The sequence below is a fragment of the Salvelinus fontinalis genome, chromosome 17, assembly GCF_029448725.1.
Source record: "Salvelinus fontinalis isolate EN_2023a chromosome 17, ASM2944872v1, whole genome shotgun sequence".
NCBI classification, from domain to species: domain Eukaryota; kingdom Metazoa; phylum Chordata; class Actinopteri; order Salmoniformes; family Salmonidae; genus Salvelinus; species Salvelinus fontinalis.
In genome coordinates this window covers 8578950-8597600 of record NC_074681.1, presented here as the reverse complement: position 1 = coordinate 8597600, position 18651 = coordinate 8578950, and the positions used below count along the sequence as shown (strand labels likewise).

The 18651-nt window shown below is 44.5% G+C and overlaps 1 protein-coding gene across 1 annotated transcript in view; it reads left to right on the top strand.

Moving 5' to 3' along the window:
- Window positions 1-18651, top strand: part of LOC129813672 (receptor-type tyrosine-protein phosphatase mu-like) — a 652787-nt gene that overhangs the window by 614338 nt on the left and 19798 nt on the right. The window contains exons 30-32 of the mRNA XM_055866071.1: window positions 4193-4342; window positions 8485-8658; window positions 12008-12139. Of these exons, the coding sequence (XP_055722046.1) occupies window positions 4193-4342; window positions 8485-8658; window positions 12008-12139 (456 nt within the window). The remainder of the gene's footprint in view (window positions 1-4192; window positions 4343-8484; window positions 8659-12007; window positions 12140-18651) is intronic.

Below are 18651 nucleotides of genomic sequence, written 5' to 3'. Positions count from 1 at the left end.
GGTGGGGGTAGTGTAGGGGTAGAGGTAGGGTGTAGTAGGTTTGGGGTAGTGTAGGGGTAGAGGTAGGGTGTAGTAGGGGTGGGGGATTGTGGGGGTAGAGGTAGGGTGTAGTAGGGTGGGGGGATTGTAGGGGTAGAGGTAGGGTGTAGTAGGGTGGGGGTAGTGTAGGGGTAGAGGTAGGGTGTAGTAGGGTGGGGGGATTGTAGGGGTAGAGGTAGGGTGTAGTAGGGTGGGGGTAGTGTAGGGGTAGAGGTAGGGTGTAGTAGGGTGGGGGGATTGTGGGGGTAGAGGTAGGGTGTAGTAGGGTGGGGGGATTGTAGGGGTAGAGGTAGGGTGTAGTAGGGTGGGGGTAGTGTAGGGGTAGAGGTAGGGTGTAGTAGGGTGGGGGTAGTGTAGGGGTAGAGGTAGGGTGTAGTAGGGTGGGGGGATTGTGGGGGTAGAGGTAGGGTGTAGTAGGGTGGGGGGATTGTAGGGGTAGAGGTAGGGTGTAGTAGGGTGGGGGTAGTGTAGGGGTAGAGGTAGGGTGTAGTAGGGTGGGGGGATTGTAGGGGTAGAGGTAGGGTGTAGTAGGGTGGGGGTAGTGTAGGGGTAGAGGTAGGGTGTAGTAGGGTGGGGGTAGTGTAGGGGTCGAGGTAGAGGTAGGGTGTAGTAGGGTGGGGGTAGTGTAAGGGTAGAGGTAGGGTGTAGTAGGGTGGGGGTAGTGTAGGGGTAGAGGTAGGGTGTAGTAGGGTGGGGGTAGTGTAGGGGTAGAGGTAGGGTGTAGTAGGGTGGGCGTAGTGTAGGGGTAGAGGTATGGTGTAGTAGGGTGGGGGTAGTGTAGGGGTAGAGGTATGGTGTAGTAGGGTGGGGGTAGTGTAGGGGTAGAGGTAGGGTGTAGTAGGGTGGGGGGATTGTGGGGGTAGAGGTAGGGTGTAGTAGGGTGGGGGGATTGTAGGGGTAGAGGTAGGGTGTAGTAGGGTGGGGGTAGTGTAGGGGTAGAGGTAGGGTGTAGTAGGGTGGGGGTAGAGGTAGGGTGTAGTAGGGTGGGGGGATTGTGGGGGTAGAGGTAGGGTGTAGTAGGGTGGGGGGATTGTAGGGGTAGAGGTAGGGTGTAGTAGGGTGGGGGTAGTGTAGGGGTAGAGGTACGGTGTAGTAGGGTGGGGGTAGTGTAGGGGTAGAGGTAGGGTGTAGTAGGGTGGGGGGATTGTGGGGGTAGAGGTAGGGTGTAGTAGGGTGGGGGGATTGTAGGGGTAGAGGTAGGGTGTAGTAGGGTGGGGGTAGTGTAGGGGTAGAGGTAGGGTGTAGTAGGGTGGGGGTAGTGTAGGGGTCGAGGTAGAGGTAGGGTGTAGTAGGGTGGGGGTAGTGTAAGGGTAGAGGTAGGGTGTAGTAGGGTGGGGGTAGTGTAGGGGTAGAGGTAGGGTGTAGTAGGGTGGGGGTAGTGTAGGGGTAGAGGTAGGGTGTAGTAGGGTGGGCGTAGTGTAGGGGTAGAGGTATGGTTTAGTAGGGTGGGGGTAGTGTAGGGGTAGAGGTATGGTGTAGTAGGGTGGGGGTAGTGTAGGGGTAGAGGTAGGGTGTAGTAGGGTGGGGGTAGTGTAGAGGTAGGGTGTAGTAGGGTGGGGGTAGTGTAGGGGTAGAGGTAGTGTGTAGTAGGGTATGGGGATTGTGGGTGGGCTAATCCCTCGCAGGCGTTTTAGTTCTTTGGCACGGTTCCTAACCCCGCGGCCACCCACTGCCTTTCAGACACGCTGCTTCAGTCTGTCTGTGGAAATTCACATTTGCAATAAACACTTTGTTTTTTTTTTTATATACTGAGCCAAAATATAAACGCAACATGTAAAGTGTTGGTCCCATGTTTCATGAGCTGAAATAAAAGATCTTCAAAATGTCCTAGACGCACAAAAAGCTTCTTTCTCGCAAATGTCGTGCACAAATTTGTTTACATTCCTGTTAGTGAGCATTTCTCCCTTTGCCAAGAAAGTCCATCCACCTGACAGGTGTGGCATATCAAGAAACTGATTAAAAAGCATGATCATTACACAGGTGCACCTTGTGCTGGGGACAATGAAAGGCCACTCTAACATAAAACACAATGCCACAGTGTTGATAAAGTGTGTAATTGACATGCTGACTGCAGTAATGTACACCAGAACTGTTGCCAGAGAATTTAATGTTAATTTCTCTACCATAAGCCGCCTCCAATGTCATTTTTGAGAATTTGGCAGTACATCCAACCGGCTACACAACCGCAGACCACGTGTAACCACACCAGCCCAGGAACTCCACATCCGGCTTCTTGTGGGATTGTCGCAGACCAGCCACCCGGACAGCTGCTGAAACTGAGATGTATATTTGTCTGTAATAAAGACCTTTTGTGGGGAAAACTGATGCTGATTGGCTGGACCTGGCTCCCCAGTGGGTGGGCCTATGCCCTCCCAGGCCCACCCATGGCTGTGCCCCTGCCCAGTCATATGAAATGCAATGATTAGGGGCCTAATTTATTTATTTTAATTTATTGATTTCTTTATAATATAACTCAGTAACTATTTCATGTTACGTTTATATTTTTGTTCAGTATATTTTCTGCAACTGAGCTTTGTTTACAAGTTAAAACGACTATAAAAAAATAAAAATAAAAACATTTGTGATTGGTTTTAGTCAGCATGTTGTTTCCGTGGCAGCAGAACCTTTCAAGCTGAAATCCTTAATGGTGAAACAGCCATGCCACCATTTGCAATACAACAACAAAGAAGTTACTGCTAATAATGAACACAGTCCCCCCCCCCCCCCCCCCTGACATATTTGCACCCGCGATAGAAGAGCCTAATTTTACTGCACAACGCTCCTCAGGTCAATGGCGGCGGGGACAGCCTGTGGCGCTATTTCTCCCTACTGCTGCGGATTCCATCTTTAAAGGTTTAAAGTTCGGAATAGAACACTCAGGCTCGCTAACGAGGTTCTAAAAAGTTCGGCAATAGAACACTCAGGCTCACTAACGAGGTTCTAAAACAGCTCCTGCTGCTCGTTAGATGACATCATCGCGTCACATTATCGCGTCTATTAATCAGCGATGTCACTGTCGTAGGTATTGGTCCAAAGTGACAGTGGACCGGTGATCTAAAATGTCACTTCACAACTGGTTTACGTCAAGCCTTAAGCCGTGGCTGTCTACTCGGCTGGGTGTGTGGATGTGGGGGATGGGTGGAGGGTGGGGGTTGGTTGGCTGCGTTGGGTGGGTGAGGGGTGGGGATGGGAGTGAACCTGTTATGCCCTTCTGCTCTGTTCTGCGTCATGTTAAGGTGAACAGGGGATTGTGCTTATTTTTGAGGTGAATTCATCGGTCTCAATTTAGACCATATTATATAGACCCTATTATATAGACCCTATTATATAGACCCTATTATATAGACCCTATTATCTATGCCCTATTATATAGACCCTATTATATAGACCCTATTATATAGACCCTATTATATAGACCCTATTATATACGCCCTATTATATAGACCCTATTATATAGGCCCTATTATATAGACCCTATTATATAGACCCTATAATATAGACACTATTATATAGACCCTATTATATAGACCCTATTATATAGACCCTATTATATAGACCCTATTATATAGGCCCTATTATATAGGCCCTATTATATAGACCCTATTATATAGACCCTATTATATACGCCCTATTATATAGACCCTATTATATAGACCCTATTATATAGACCCTATTATATAGACCCTATTATATAGACCCTATTATATAGACCCTATAATATACGCCTTATTATATAGACCCTATTATATAGACCCTATTATATAGACCCTATTATATAGACCCTATTATATACGCCCTATTATATAGACCCTATTATATAGACCCTATTATATAGACCCTATTATATAGACCCTATTATATAGACCCTATTATATACGCCCTATTATATAGACCCTATTATATAGACCCTATTATATACGCCTTATTATATAGACCCTGTTATATAGACCCTATTATATAGACCCTATTATATAGACCCTATTATATACGCCTTATTATATAGACCCTATTATATAGACCCTATTATATAGGCCCTATTACAGTAGATGTTGTTTAATTTACCGTTCTAACTTTCTGGTAATTTCCATCTCTTTCTGTGTGCTGTCTGTTATTTTATATTGTCCCGTTGTGTCCATCTTTATGCTTTTCCCAGGAGCAATATGTCTTCATCCACGACGCCATCTTGGAGGCGTGTCTTTGTGGTGACACCACCATTCCAGCCAATCAGCTGCGCTCGGTCTACTATGAGATGAACCGATTGGACCCCCAGACCAACTCCTCCCAGATCAAAGAGGAGTTCAGGGTGAGAATGTGTTCCGTTGTGATCCTTCCTCATTTAGGCCAGCAAGTAGAGAGTCCTACACATCCTTCCTCATTTAGGCCAGCAAGTAGAGAGTCCTACACATCCTTCCTCATTTAGGCCAGCAAGTAGAGAGTCCTACACATCCTTCCTCATTTAGGCCAGCAAGTAGAGAGTCCTACACATCCTTCCTCATTTAGGCCAGCAAGTAGAGAGTCCTACACATCCTTCCTCATTTAGGCCAGCAAGTAGAGAGTCCTACACATCCTTCCTCATTTAGAACAGCAAGTAGAGAGTCCTACACATCCTTCCTCATTTAGGCCAGCAAGTAGAGAGTCCTACACATCCTTCCTCATTTAGGCCAGCAAGTAGAGAGTCCTACACATCCTTCCTCATTTAGAACAGCAAGTAGAGAGTCCTACACATCCTTCCTCATTTAGAACAGAAAGTAGAGAGTCCTACACATCCTTCCTCATTTAGGCCAGCAAGTAGAGAGTCCTACACAGACACATTTACAGTGCATTTTTACACATGTGTTACTTTACAGCCTTATTCTAAAATGGATTTAAGTTATGATGAACTGTCGTTTCTCTTTGCTTATTTGAGCTGTTCTTGCCATAATATGGACTTGGTCTTTTACCAAATCTTCTGTATACCACCCCTACCTTCTCACAACACAACTGATTGGCTCCAATGCATTAAGAAAGAAAGAAATTCCACAAATTAATTTTAACAAGGCACACCTGTTAATTGAAATGCATTCCAGGTGACTACCTTATGAAGCTGGTTGAGAGAATGCCAAGAGTGTGTAAAGCTGTCATCAAGGAAAAGGGTGGCTACTTTGAAGGATCTAAAATATAATATAAATATATAATATTTATTTAGCACTTTTTTGGTTACTACATGATTCCATATGTGTTATTTCATAGTTTTGATGTCTTCACTATTATTCTATAATGTAGAAAATAGTAAAAATAAATAAAAACCCTTGAATGAGTAGGTGTGTCCAAACTTTTGACTGGCACTGTAAATAAGGTATTTCTGTTTGAAATGTTTAAAACATTTGCAATCATAAAAAATAAAAAAACGTTTTTGCTTTGTCATTGTGGGGTATTGTGTGTAGATTGACGAGGTGGGGGAAAAATCATCCATTTTAGAATAAGGCTGTAACGTAACAAAATGTGGAAAAAGTCAAGGGGTCTGAATACTTTCCGAAGGCCCTGTATGGACTGTATACATTTAGGCCATCTAATTACATTTGAAGAGAAACGGTCTCTGTGTCTCCAGACTCTAAACATGGTGACTCCTACGTTGCCTTGTGGAGGACTGCTGTGTCGCCCTGTAACCCACTGTAACCTACTGTATCGCCCTGTAACCCACAGGGAACCACTGTAACCTACTGTATCGCCCTGTAACCCACAGGGACCCACTGTAACCCACTGTATCGCCCTGTAACCCACAGTGACCCACTGTAACCCACTGTATCGCCCTGTAACCCACAGTGACCCGCTGTAACCCACTGTATCGCTCTGTAACCCACTGCAACCTACTGTATCGCCCTGTGACCCACTGTAACCCACTGTATCGCCCTGTAACCCACTGTGACCCACTGTAACCCACTGTAACCCACTGTAACCCACTGTGACCCACTGTAACCCACTGTATCGCCCTGTAACCCACTGTAACCCACTGTATCGCCCTGTAACCCACTGTAACCCACTGTGACCCACTGTAACCCACTGTAACCCACTGTAACCCACTGTGACCCACTGTAACCCACTGTTTCGCTAAGTAAACCACTGAAACCCACTGTGACCCACTGTAACCCACTGCAACCAACTGTGACCCACTGTAACCCACTGTAACCCACTGTAACCCACTGTGACCCACTGTAACCTACTGTTTCGCCCTGTAACCCACTGTAACCCACTGTGACCCACTGTATCGCCCTGTAACCCACTGTAACCCACTGTATCGCCCTGTAACCCACTGTGACCCACTGTAACCCACTGTAACCCACTGTAACCCACTGTGACCCACTGTAACCCACTGTATCGCCCTGTAACCCACTGTAACCCACTGTATCGCCCTGTAACCCACTGTAACCCACTGTGACCCACTGTAACCCACTGTAACCCACTGTAACCCACTGTGACCCACTGTAACCCACTGTTTCGCTAAGTAAACCACTGAAACCCACTGTGACCCACTGTAACCCACTGCAACCAACTGTGACCCACTGTAACCCACTGTAACCCACTGTGACCCACTGTAACCTACTGTTTCGCCCTGTAACCCACTGTAACCCACTGTGACCCACTGTATCGCCCTGTAACCCACTGTAACCCACTGTATCGCCCTGTAACCCACTGTGACCCACTGTAACCCACTGTATCACCCTGTATCACCTGTAACCCACTGTAACCCACTGTTTAGCCCTGTAACCCACTGTATCACCCTATAACCAACTGTGACCCACTGTAACCCACTGTGACCCACTGTGACCCACTGTAACCCACTGTGACCCACTGTGACCCACTGTATCGCCCTATAACCAACTGTAACCCACTGTGACCCACTGTGACCTACTGTAACCCACTGTAACCCACTGTGACCCACTGTATTGCCCTATATCCAACTGTAACCCACTGTAACCCACTGTGACCCACTGTATCGCCCTATAACCAACTGTAACCCACTGTAACCCACTGTAACCCGCTGTGACCCACTGTAACCCACTGTGACCCACTGTATCGCCCTATAACCAACTGTAACCCACTGTAACCCACTGTGACCTACTGTAACCCACTGTAACCCACTGTAACCCACTGTAACCCACTGTGACCCACTGTAACCCACTTTGACCCACTGTAACACACTGTTTAGCCCTGTATCACCTGTAACCCACTGTAACCTACTGTAACCCACTGTGACCCACTGTAACCCACTGTGACCCACTGTGACCCACTGTAACCCAATGTGACCCACTGTAACCCACTGTGACCCACTGTAACCCAATGTGACCCACTGTAACCCACTATAACCCACTGTAACCTCCTGTAACCCACTGTAACCCACTGTAACCACCTGTAACCCACTGTAACCTACTGTAACCCACTGTAACCCACTGTAACCCACTGTGACCCACTGTAACCCACTGTAACCCACTGTAACCCACTGTAACCCACTGTGACCCACTGTAACCCACTGTGACCCACTGTAACCCACTGTGACCCACTGTAACCCACTGTGACCCACTGTAACCTCCTGTAACCCACTGTAACCTACTGTAACCCACTGTAACCTACTGTATCACCCTGCAACCCACTGTAACCCACTGTGACCTACTGTAACTCACTGTAACCCACTGTGACCCACTGTAACCCACTGTAACCTACTGTATCACCTTGCAACCCACTGTTTAGCCCTGTAACCCACTGTGACCCACTGTAATCCAGTGTGACCCACTGTGACCCACTGTAACCTCCTGTAACCCACTGTGACCCACTGTAACCCACTGTGACCCACTGTAACCCACTGTAACCTACTGTTTCGCCCTGTAATCCACTGTAACCCACTATAACTTCTACTGTCTCTCTCCAGACTCTAAACATGGTGACTCCTACGTTGCGTGTGGAGGACTGTAGTATCGCCCTGCTCCCCACTGTAACCTCTAGTGTCTCTCTCTCCAGACTCTGAACATGGTGACTCCTACATTGCGTGTGGAGGACTGTAGTATCGCCCTGTAACCCACTGTAACCTCTAGTGTCTCTCTCTCCAGACTCTGAACATGGTGACTCCTACGTTGTGTGTGGAGGACTGTAGTATCGCCCTGTAACCCACTGTAACTTCTAGTGTCTCTCTCTCCAGACTCTGAACATGGTGACTCCTACATTGCGTGTGGAGGACTGTAGTATCGCCCTGCTCCCCAGGAACCCCCTGTAACCTCTAGTGTCTCTCTCTCCAGACTCTGAACATGGTGACTCCTACGTTGCGTGTGGAGGACTGTAGTATCGCCCTGTAACCCACTGTAACCTCTAGTGTCTCTCTCTCCAGACTCTGAACATGGTGACTCCTACGTTGCGTGTGGAGGACTGTAGTATCGCCCTGTAACCCACTGTAACCTCTAGTGTCTCTCTCTCCAGACTCTGAACATGGTGACTCCTACGTTGCGTGTGGAGGACTGTAGTATCGCCCTGCTCCCCAGGAACCATGAGAAGAATCGCTGTATGGACGTCCTTCCTCCTGACCGCTGTCTGCCCTTCCTCATCACCATCGACGGAGAGAGCTCCAACTACATCAACGCTGCTCTTATGGACGTATGTCACACACACACACACACACACTAACACACACACACACTGCATACACACACACACACACACACACACACACTGCATACACACACACACACACACACAAACTAACACACACACACACTAACACACACACACACACACTAACACACACACACAAACTAACACACACACACACACTAACAAACACACACACACAAACTAACACACACACAAACTAACACACACACACACTAACACACACACACACACACACACTAACACACACAAACTAACACACACACACACTAACACACACACACACACACACACTAACACACACAAACTAACACACACACACACTAACACACACACACACACACACACACTAACACACACACACAAACTAACACACAAACATACACACTAACACACACACACACAAACTAACACACACACACACACACACTAACACACACACACACACACACACACACACACACACACTAACACACACACACAAACTAACACACACACACACACACACACACACACACACACACACACACACACTAACACACACACACAAACTAACACACACACACACACACACACACACACACACACACTAACACACACACACACACACACACACACACTAACACACACAAACTAACACACACACACACACTAACACACACACACACACACTAACACACACACACAAACTAACACACACACACACACACTAACACACACACACACACACACTAACACACACACACAAACTAACACACACACACACACACACTAACACACACACGCACACACACACACACACTAACACACACACACAAACTAACACACACACACACACACACACACACACACACACACACTCACACACACACACAAACTAACACACACACACACACATACACACACACACACACACACACACACACTAACACACACACACACTAACACACACACACACTAACACACACACACAAACTAACACACACACACACTAACACACACACACAAACTAACACACACACACACACACACACACACACACTAACACACACACATGTTAGTGGGAATGTGGGAATGTGGTACACGTCTATGGAATTCATGTATTTCTTTTTCTCTCTCCTTCCCTCTCTCCCTCTCGCTTTACCCCCTGCATCTCTCTCTACCCCCTACATCCCCCTCTCTCTACCCCCTCCATCCCTCTCTCCCTATCTCGCTCCATCCCTCTCTCTCTACCCCCTCCATCCCTCTCTCTCTACCCCCTACATCCCCCTCTCTCTACCCCCTCCATCCCTCTCTCTCTACCCCCTCCATCCCTCTCTCTCTACCCCCTCCATCCCTCTCTCTCTACCCCCTCCATCCCTCTCCCTCTCTACCCCCTCCATCCCTCTCTCTCTACCCCCTGCATCCCTCTCAACCCCCTCCATCCCTCTCTCTCTACCCCCTCCATCCCTTTCTCTCTGCCCCCTCCATCCCTCTCTCTCTACCCCCTGCATCCCTCTCAACCCCCTCCATCCCTCTCTCTCTACCCCCTCCATCCCTTTCTCTCTGCCCCCTCTATCCCTCTCTCCCTATCTCGCTCCATCCCTCTCTCTCTCTACCCCCTCCATCCCTCTCTCTCTATCCCCTCCATCCCTCTCTCTCTACCCCCTCCATCCCTCTCTCTCTCTACCCCCTCCATCCCTCTCTCTCAACCCCCTCCATCCCTCTCTCCCTCTACCCCCTCCATCCCTCTCTCTCTATCCCCTCCATCCCTCTCTCTCAACCCCCTCCATCCCTCTCTCCCTCTATCCCCTCCATCCCTCTCTCTCTATCCCCTCCATCCCTCTCTCTCTACCCTCTCCATCCCTCTCTCTCTCTACCCCCTCCATCCCTCTCTCTCTACCCCCTCCATCCCTCTCTCTCTACCCCCTACATCCCTCTCTCTCTACCCCCTCCATCCCTCTCTCTCTACCCCCTCCATCCCTCTCTCCCTATCTCGCTCCATCCCTCTCTCTCTACTCGCTCCATCCCTCTCTCTCTACCCCCTCCATCCCTCTCTCTCTACCCCCTCCATCCCTCTCTCTCTACCCCCTCCATCCCTCTCTCTCTACCCCCTCCATCCCTCTCTCTCTACCCCCTGCATCCCTCTCTCTCTACCCCCTACATCCCTCTCTCTCTACCCCTCCATCCCTCTCTCTCTACCCCCTACATCCCCCTCTCTCTACCCCCTCCATCCCCCTCTCTCTACCCCCTCCATCCCTCTCTCTCTACCCCCTACATCCCCCTCTCTCTACCCCCTTACATCCCTCTCTCTCTACCCCTTACATCCCTCTCTCTCTACCCCCTCCATCCCTCTCTCTCTACCCCTTACATCCCTCTCTCTCTACCCCCTACATCCCTCTCCCTCTACCCCCTCCATCCCTCTCTCTCTACCCCCTGCATCCCTCTCTACCCCTCCATCCCTCTCTCTCTACCCCCTCCATCCCTCTCTCTCTACCCCCTACATCCCCCTCTCTCTACCCCCTCCATCCCTCTCTCTCTACCCCCTCCATCCCTCTCTCTCTACTCGCTCCATCCCTCTCTCTCTACCCCCTCCATCCCTCTCTCTCTACCCCCTACATCCCCCTCTCTCTACCCCCTACATCCCCCTCTCTCTACCCCCTCCATCCCTCTCTCTCTACCCCCTCCATCCCTCTCTCTCTACCCCTCCATCCCTCTCTCTCTACCCCTTACATCCCTCTCTCTCTACCCCCTCCATCCCTCTCTCTCTGCCCCCTACATCCCTCTCTCTCTACCCCCTCCATCCCTCTCTCTCTACCCCCTCCATCCCTCTCTACCCCCTCCACCCCTCTCTACCCCCTCCATCCCTCTCTCCCTCTCTCTCTTTTCTCCCTCCATCCCTCTCTCTACCCCCTCCATCCCTCTCTCTCTACCCCCTCCACCCCTCTCTACCCCCTCCATCCCTCTCTCCCTCTCTCTCTTTTCTCCCTCCATCCCTCTCTCTACCCCCTCCATCCCTCTCTCGCTACCCCTCCATCCCTCTCTCTCTGCCCCCTCCATCCCTCTCCCTCTACCCCCTCCCTCCATCTCTCTCTACCCCCTCCATCCCTCTCTCTCAACCCCCTCCATCCCTCTCTACCCCCTCCATCCCTCTCTCCCTCTCTCTCTTTTCTCCCTCCATCTCTCTCTCTACCCCACCCAACCCTCTCTCTCTTTTCTCCCTCCATCTCTCTCTCTACCCCACCCAACCCTCTCTCTCTTTTCTCCCTCTCTCTCTCTCTACCCCACCCAACCCTCTCTCTCTTTTCTCCCTCCATCCCTCTCTCTCTTTCTCTCTCCCCCCTGCCTCATGTAGAGTTATAAGCAGCCGTCAGCCTTCATCGTGACCCAGCATCCTCTGCCCAACACGGTGAAGGATTTCTGGAGGCTGGTGTTGGATTACCACAGTACCTCCATAGTGATGCTCAATGATGTTGACCCTGCACAGGTACACACACACACACACACACACACACACACACACACACACACACACACACACACACACACACACACACACACACACACACACACACACACACAAACAGTTCTATGGGAGTTAGTGCATTGTCTGAAATGGACTGTGAAATAGACAGCATCTGAAGGTAGATTCCTTGAACAGGACCTTGTACCCCAGAGTCCAGCTCAAAGACATGTGAATTAGATTCCCAGAAAAATACAAGAATTACTTTGTGTGTCTACAAAAGGCCTGGAACACAAGGACTCACAACTCCACACACACACAAAGACACACATAAGCACATGCGCGCGCACACACACACACACACACACACACACACACACACACACACACACACACACACACACACACACACACACACACACACACACACACACACACACACACACACACACACACACACACACACACACACAGATACACATACACATGCACAAGGAATCACAACACACACACCCCTCAAGGACAAAGGCATTGTCAATATCACGTGTCAATATCACCTTGCCTGCATAATACTGAGGGATATCAGGCACCAGATATAGATACAGACATGGCAATAATACTGAGGGATATCAGGCACCAGATATAGATACAGACATGACAATAATACTGAGGGATATCAGGCACCAGATATAGATACAGACATGACAATAATACTGAGGGATATCAGGCACCAGATATAGATACAGACATGACAATAATACTGAGGGATATCAGGCACCAGATATAGATATGACAATAATACTGAGGGATATCAGGCACCAGATATAGACATGACAATAATACTGAGGGATATCAGGCACCAGATATAGACATGACAATAATACTGAGGGATATCAGGCACCAGATATAGACATGACAATAATACTGAGGGATATCAGGCACCAGATATAGACATGACAATAATATTGAGGGATATCAGGCACCAGATATAGATACAGACATGACAATAATACCGAGGGATATCAGGCACCAGATATAGATACAGACATGGCAATAATACTGAGGGATATCAGGCACCAGATATAGATACAGACATGACAATAATACTGAGGGATATCAGGCACCAGATATAGATACAGACATGACAATAATACTGAGGGATATCAGGCACCAGATATAGACATGACAATAATACTGAGGGATATCAGGCACCAGATATAGACATGACAATAATACTGAGGGATATCAGGCACCAGATATAGATATAGACATGACAATAATACTGAGGGATATCAGGCACCAGATATAGATACAGACATGACAATAATACTGAGGGATATCAGGCACCAGATATAGATACAGAAATGACAATAATACTGAGGGATATCAGGCACCAGATATAGATACAGACATGGCAATAATACTGAGGGAAATCAGGCACTAGATATAGACATGGCAATAATACTGAGGGATATCAGGCACCAGATACAGGCATGACAATAATACTGAGGGATATCAGGCACCAGATATAGATACAGACATGACAGTAATACTGAGGGATATCAGGCACCAGATATAGATACAGACATGGCAATAATACTGAGGGATATCAGGCACCAGATATAGATACAGACATGACAAAAATACTGAGGGATATCAGGCACCAGATATAGACATGACAATAATACTGAGGGATATCAGGCACCAGATATAGATACAGACATGACAATAATACTGAGGGGATATCAGGCACCAGATATAGATACAGACATGGCAATAATACTGAGGGGATATCAGGCACCAGATATAGATACAGACATGACAATAATACTGAGGGATATCAGGCACCAGATATAGATACAGACATGACAATAATACTGAGGGATATCAGGCACCAGATATAGATACAGACATGACAATAATACTGAGGGATATCAGGCACCAGATATAGATACAGACATGGCAATAATACTGAGGGAAATCAGGCACTAGATATAGACATGGCAATAATACTGAGGGATATCAGGCACCAGATACAGACATGACAATAATACTGAGGGATATCAGGCACCAGATATAGATACAGACATGACAGTAATACTGAGGGATATCAGGCACCAGATATAGATACAGACATGGCAATAATACTGAGGGATATCAGGCACCAGATATAGATACAGACATGACAAAAATACTGAGGGATATCAGGCACCAGATATAGACATGACAATAATACTGAGGGATATCAGGCACCAGATATAGATACAGACATGACAATAATACTGAGGGGATATCAGGCACCAGATATAGATACAGACATGGCAATAATACTGAGGGATATCAGGCACCAGATATAGATACAGACATGGCAATAATACTGAGAGATATCAGGCACCAGATATAGATACAGACATGACAGTAATACTGAGGGATATCAGGCACCAGATATAGACCTGACAATAATACTGAGGGATATCAGGCACCAGATATAGATACAGACATGACAATAATACTGAGGGATATCAGGCACCAGATATAGATATAGACATGACAATAATACTGAGGGATATCAGGCACCAGATATAGATACAGACATGACAATAATACGGAGGGATATCAGGCACCAGATATAGATACAGACATGGCAATAATACTGAGGGATATCAGGCACCAGATATAGATACAGACATGACAATAATACTGAGGGATATCAGGAACCAGATATAGATACAGACATGACAATAATAAGGAGGGATATCAGGCACCAGATATAGATATAGATAGATAGATATAGATATGAATAGATAGGATAGGATAGATATGATAGGATAGATATGATAGGATAGATAGGATAGATATGATAGGATAGATAGATATGATAGGATAGATAGGATAGATATGACAGGATAGATAGATATGATAGATATGATAGGATAGATTGGATAGATAGGATAGATAGATATGATAGATAGATAGATATGATAGATATGATAGGATAGATAGATATGATAGGATAGGATAGATAGGATAGACAGATATGATAGGATAGATATGATAGGATAGATAGGATAGATATGATAGGATAGATAGATATGACAGGATAGATAGGATAGATAGGATAGATATGATAGGATAGATAAGATAGGATAGATAGATAGGATAGATATGATAGGATAGATAGGATAGATAGGATAGGATAGATAGGATTGGATAGATATGATAGGATAGATATGATAGGATAGATAGGATAGATATGATCGGATAGATAGATATGATAGATATGATAGGATAGATTGGATAGATAGGATAGATAGATATGATAGATAGATAGATATGATAGATATGATAGGATAGATAGATATGATAGATATGATAGGATAGATAGGATAGCTAGGATAGATAGATATGATAGGATAGATATGATAGATATGATAGGATAGATATGATAGGATAGATAGATATGATAGGATAGATAGGATAGATAGGATAGATATGATAGGATAGATAAGATAGATAGGATACATAGGATAGATAGATAGGATAGATATGATAGGATAGATAGGATAGATACGATAGGATAGATAGGATAGGATAGATAGGATAGGATAGATAGGATAGATATGATAGGATAGATAGGATAGATAGATAGGATAGATATGATAGGATAGATAGGATAGATAGATAGGATAGATATGATAGGATAGATAGATAGGATAGATATGATAGGATAGATAGGATAGATAGGATAGATAGGATAGGATAGATATGATAGATAGATAGGATAGATATGATAGGATAGATAGGATAGGATAGATATGATAGGATAGATAGGATAGATAGATAGGATAGATATGATAGGATAGATAGGATAGGATAGATAGATAGGAAAGATATGATAGGATAGATAGATAGGATAGATATGATAGGATAGATAGATAGGATAGATATGATAGGATAGATATGATAGGATAGATAGGATAGGATAGATAGATAGGATAGATATGATAGGATAGATAGATAGGATAGATATGATAGGATAGATATGATAGGACAGATATGATAGGATAGATAGGATAGATAGGATAGGATAGATAGATAGGATAGATAGGATAGGATAGATACGATAGGATAGATACGATAGGATAGATAGATAGGATAGATATGATAGGATAGATAGGATAGGATAGATAGATAGGATAGATATGATAGGATAGATAGATAGGATAGATATGATAGGATAGATAGGATAGGATAGATATGATAGATAGATAGGATAGATATGATAGGATAGATAGGATAGATATGATAGGATAGATAGGATAGGATAGATATGATAGGATAGATAGGATAGATAGATAGGATAGATATGATAGGATAGATAGATAGGATAGATAGGATAGATAGATAGGATAGATATGATAGCATAGATAGGATAGATATGATAGGATAGATAGGATAGATATGATAGGATAGATAGATAGGATAGATATGATAGGATAGATATGATAGGATAGATAAGATAGGATAGATAGGATAGATAGGATAGGATAGATAGGATAGGATAGATAGGATAGATAGGATAGGATAGATAGGATAGGATAGATAGGATAGGATAGATAGGATAGGATAGATAGATAGATAGATAGGATAGATATGATAGGATAGATATGATAGGATAGATAGATAGGATAGGATAGATAGATAGGATAGATAGATAGGATAGATAGGATAGGATAGATAGGATAGATAGATAGGATAGGATAGATAGATAGGATAGATAGATAGGATAGGATAGATAGATAGGATAGATAGATAGGATAGATATGATAGGATAGATAGGATAGATAGCTAGGATAGATAGGATAGGATAGATAGATAGGATAGATATGATAGGATAGATAGATAGGATAGATAGATAGGATAGATAGGATAGGATAGATAGATATGATAGGATAGATAGGATAGATAGGATAGATAGATAGGATAGATAGGATAGATAGGATAGATAGGATAGGATAGATAGATAGGATAGATAGATAGGATAGATATGATAGGATAGATAGGATAGATATGATAGATAGATAGGATAGATATGATAGGATAGATAGGATAGATATGATAGGATAGATAGATAGGATAGATAGATAGGATAGATATGATAGGATAGATAGGATAGGATAGATAGGATAGGATAGGTAGATAGGATAGATAGATAGATAGGATAGATAGGATAGAATAGATAGGATAGATAGGATAGGATAGATAGGATAGATAGGATAGATAGGATAGGATAGATAGGATAGATAGGATAGATAGGATAGGATAGATAGATAGGATAGATAGGATAGGATAGATAGATAGGATAGATAGGATAGATATGATAGGATAGATAGGATAGATATGATAGGATAGATAGATAGGATAGATATGATAGGATAGATATGATAGGATAGATATGATAGGATAGATAGGATAGGATAGATAGGATAGATATGATAGGACAGGATAGATAGGATAGATATGATAGGATAGATAGGATAGATATGATAGGATAGATAGGATAGGATAGATATGATAGGATAGATAGGATAGATATGATAGGATAGATAGGATAGATATGATAGGATAGATAGGATAGGACAGGATAGATAGGATAGATAGGATAGGATAGGATAGATAGGATAGATATGATAGGATAGATAGGATAGATATGATAGGATAGATAGGATAGGATAGATATGACAGGATAGATAGGATAGATATGATAGGATAGATAGGACAGATAGGATAGATATGATAGGATAGATAGGATAGATATGATAGGATAGATATGATAGGATAGGATAGATAGGATAGATAGGATAGATATGATAAGATAGATAGGATAGATATGATAGGATAGATAGGATAGATAGGATAGATAGGATAGATAGGATAGGATAGATATGATAGGATAGATAGGATAGGATAGATAGGATAGGATAGATAGGATAGGATAGATATGATAGGATAGATAGGATAGGATAGATATGATAGGATAGATAGGATAGGATAGATATGATAGGATAGATAGGACAGACATGATAGGATAGATAGGATAGGATAGATATGATAGGATAGATAGGATAGGATAGATAGGATAGATAGGATAGGATAGATAGGATAGGATAGATAGGATAGATATGATAGGATAGATAGGATAGATATGATAGGATAGATAGGATAGATATGATAGGATAGATCGGATAGATATGATAGGATAGATAGGATAGATATGATAGGATAGATAGGATAGGATAGATAGGATAGATACGATAGGATAGATAGGATAGATATGATAGGATAGATAGGATAGGATAGATAGGATAGATATGATAGGATAGATAGGATAGGATAGATAGGATAGATATGATATGATAGGATAGATATGATAGGATAGATAGGATAGATATGATAGGATAGATAGGATATGATAGATAGGATAGGATAGATATGATAGGATAGATAGGATAGGATAGATAGGATAGGATAGGATA